The sequence below is a fragment of the Mus caroli genome, chromosome 9 (genome assembly GCF_900094665.2).
Source record: "Mus caroli chromosome 9, CAROLI_EIJ_v1.1, whole genome shotgun sequence".
Classification (NCBI taxonomy): Eukaryota; Metazoa; Chordata; class Mammalia; order Rodentia; family Muridae; genus Mus; species Mus caroli.
In genome coordinates this window covers 20,518,759-20,522,705 of record NC_034578.1, presented here as the reverse complement: position 1 = coordinate 20,522,705, position 3,947 = coordinate 20,518,759, and the positions used below count along the sequence as shown (strand labels likewise).

General features: G+C 39.1%; 1 protein-coding gene across 1 annotated transcript in view; it reads left to right on the top strand.

Moving 5' to 3' along the window:
* Positions 1-3,947, top strand: part of Dpy19l2 (dpy-19 like 2) — a 129,103-nt gene that overhangs the window by 59,201 nt on the left and 65,955 nt on the right. The window contains exon 13 of the mRNA XM_021171758.1: positions 2,707-2,787. Within this exon, the coding sequence (XP_021027417.1) occupies positions 2,707-2,787 (81 nt within the window). The remainder of the gene's footprint in view (positions 1-2,706; positions 2,788-3,947) is intronic.

Here is a 3,947-nt window from a genome sequence, read left to right as displayed (position 1 = left end):
TAGCTGCATATGTATCAAAAGATGGCCTAGTAGGCCATCACTGTAAAGAGAGGCCCATTGGACATGCAAACTTTATATGCCCCAGTACAGGGGAACGCCAGGGCCAAAATGTGGGAATGGGTGGGTAGGAGAGTGGGGGGGAGGGTATGGGAGATTTTGGGATAGCTTTGGAAATGTAATTGAGGAAAATATGTAATAAAAATATTAAAAAAAGAAATATTAAGGAAAATAATTGCTACTTCCTGTTATTTTTGTTGTTAGATTTGGGATTCTGTTCTTGCAGCTATCTTCTTTTACATTTCTTGCTTTTTCTAGGGCATTATTTCCCTCCTTTTGTTGGAGTTTTCCCTTTATTTTCCTTTGAAGGGCTGGATTCATGGAAAGATATTTTGTGAATTTGGTTTTTACATGAAATTCTTTGGTTTCTCCATTTATGGTAATTGAGTGTTTTGCTGGGTATAGTAGCCTGGGCTGGCATTTGTGTTCTCTTAGTGTCTGTATAACATCTGTCCAGTATCTTCTGGCTTTCATAGTCTCTGGTGAAAGTCTGGTGTAATTCTCCTAGGTCTGCCTTCATATGTTACTTGACCTTTTTCCCTTACTGCTTTTAATATTCTATCTTTATTTAGTGCATTTGTTGTTCTGATTGTCGGGAGGAATTTCTTTTCTACTCCAGTCTATTTGGAGTTCTGTAGGCTTCTTGTATGTTCATGGTCATCTCTTTCTTTAGGTTAGGGAAGTTTTCTTCTATAATTTTGTTGAAGGTATTTACTGGCCCTTTAAGTTGATAATCTTCATTCTCATATACCTATTATCCTTATCGGTCTTCTCATCGTGTGCAAGATTTCCTGGATGTTTTGAGTTAGGATCTTTTTGCATTTTGCATTTTATTTGATTGTTGTGCCCATGTTTTCTATGGAATCTTCTGTACCTGATATTTTCTCTTCCATCTCTTGTATTCTGTTGCTGATGCTTGCATCTATGATTCCTGATTTTTTTCCCTAGGATTTTTATCTCCAGAGTTGTCTCCCTTTGTGATTTTTTTATTGTTTCTACTTCCATTTTTACATCCTGGATTGTTTTGTTCAATTCTTTAACCTGCTTGGTGTGTTTTCCTGTAACTATCTAAGGGATTTTTGTGTTTCCTCTTTAAATACTTCTAGCTATTTACCTATGTTTTCCTGTATTCTTTTAAGGGAGTTATTTACTTCCTTCTTACAGTCCTCCATCATCATCATGAGAAGTGACTTTAGATCCATATCTTGCTTTTCTGGTGTGATGGTGTATCCAGGAGTTACTATGGTGGGAGAGTTTGGTTCTGATGATGCCAAGTAACCTTGGTTTCTGTTGCTTCTATTCTTATGCTTGCCTCCTGCTATCTGACTATCTCAAGTGTTTGTTGCCCTCAGTATATCTAATTGGAGCCTGTCCTTTCTATAATCCAGGTTGATTCAGGACTCCTCAGAGTCCAGCTTTCTCTGTGATCCTGTGATTTCAGGATCTTGTGAATCTGAGATTCTGGGTGTGTCAGAGTTCTTGGCAGTCAAGTTTCCTCTGAGACCCTGAGATACTGGTGTGACCAAGTTCCTGGTATTCTGAAATCCTAAGATCATGGGCATGTTACAGCACCTGGAAGTGGTGTCTCCTCTGGGGACTGTGGGGTTGCCTGGTGTGTTTGAAACCAAGGTATACCAGCACCGATTATCAGGAACCTGAGCCGCTGGTCAGGCAGGGCTCCTGTGTCATTGCTCCTGCTGTCACAGGCCTGTCATGATTGGTTTGGAACAGATGTGTTCCACTCACCAGTGAACCTAAGATCCTGAGTGTGCTAGGGCGCCTGCCTCATGAAGAATCCTCTTGGGACGTGGGACCATCTGCCGAGTTCGTGCCCAAGGTCAGGAAAATATTAATATTAGTAAAATATTTGTATTTTTCTTTTAAGAATTGGCTATACTCACTAACTCCTTTCAGATTCAGCCCCATTTCCCCATTCCTCAAGTTTATGTCCTTTCCCCCTCTTGTTTAAATAACCTATGGAATCTAGTATATGCTGCTCACATATTTTGTTGTTGATGTATTAGTGACCACACTCCTAAGAGAATAGACTTTCCTTCCCACAGATACCATCAGATATCTCTCCTTAGCTCCTCAGCTATGCATGGGGCTTGTGAACTCCTTCTTCAATCATACTAAAGTGTAGACTCACTTGACTTGTTTAGGCCATGTGCAGCCAGCTCCAGCTGCATGAGTTCTTGACTCTAGTGGTCCTGCCCTGGCATGTCCAGAAGATACACTTCCCTCCAACCTTGGGATCTCAATATTTCTTACCCTGCTCCTTTATCCACTGTTCTTCAGTGCTCTCTCTGAGGCTTGATTTTTAGCTGAGGATAATGTTTAGGAATAAAACTGTCTATGTCTTCAAAGAGACTAAAGGGAAGATTTTGTTTGTTTGTTTGTTTGGTTTGATTTTTTTAGAATTATTTTTAGATTTAGGATATGTAGTACTCTGATGTTTTAGGTATGTTATAACAGTGTCACAGTGTTATCAAATTTAATTCCTTGCTAATGAACAGAACTGTAAAGGGCTTTCCTTGTCTAGACATTCCCTCTTCCCAGCACACTGGTGCATCTCACATGACTTAGTCTTGCTCTTCTACTCATAGCATTGAATATTTTTAACTGAGTCATATCCTATTTATTTTCTAGCTAATCCAAGGCTGTTTTTGGTGGTGTGGAACAATTATTTTGAAATTTCTGACATCAAAAATCTGTGGTGTTTCAGACCATGTAAGTATATTCTGCTTAAAAAGTAGATAAAATTTCTAGCAATACACAACTGGGTAAGAACTTGAAGCAGCCTATTCATATCTCTTTATTGTACTGGGACTTCTATGTGTCCAGGTTCCAAGCACATAGGCTTCAGAGCCGATCATAAAATTCTGCAAATCAACAAGGGATAGTGAATGCTCAGGAAAAATGTCTCAGTCAATGCCAATGTAGTCTTCCAGACACAGTCCCTGACTAAATCACTAATCAAAGAAATCACATGGTGGTACTCGTGTTTCTAGCTGCATATGTAGCAGAGGATGGGTGGGTTGGGGAGCAGGGGGACAGGGGTGGGGATAGGGGATTTTTTGGAGTGGAAACTAGGAAAGGAGATAACATTTGAAATGGTCCAGCACAAGAAAACTAAGAATTTCTTTAGTAGTAACTTGTAATATTTCAGCTAAAGATAAACATGTGCTTAATGATAATTTTCCCATTACTGAAGATGTTAACATATGACCAGTGTATACTTACCTGTGTAATACGGAACTCTTTTTTCAATGTAGTTTTGCTAATTAAGTATAAGAGGCTAAAATTATGTTTTTGGTACATTCTTATTGTGTAAAAACATGTCAACAGCTTTTTGTCTTTTAATATATTGGAAAATATAACTGTATTCCTTATCTCTAACTTGGTATTTATTTGTTTAATGCAAATATTTTAAAGAAAATCCCTTTTCAATATCTAATCTAACTTACTAACTAGTTGAAGGAAAAGAAAACCATGCATGCACATCATTTCTAGCACTTCCTATCATGGAATAAGCATACCAAAAACATGAAACTCAAGAAGGAGGAAGACCAAAATGTGGATACTTTGATCCTTCTAAGAAGGGGGAACAAAATACCCATGGAAGGAGTTACAGAGACAAAGTCTAGAGCAGAGACTGAAGGAATGGCCATCAAGAGATTGCCCCACCTGGGGATCTATCCCATAAACAATCACCAAACCCGTACACTATTGTAGATTCCAAGAAGAACTTGCTGACAGGAGCCTGATATAGTTGTCTCCTGAGAGACTCTGCCAGTGCCTGGCAAATACAGAAGTGGATGCTCACAGTCATCTATTGGACGGAGCACAAGGTCCCTAATGAAGGAGCTAGACAAAGTACCCAAGGAGCT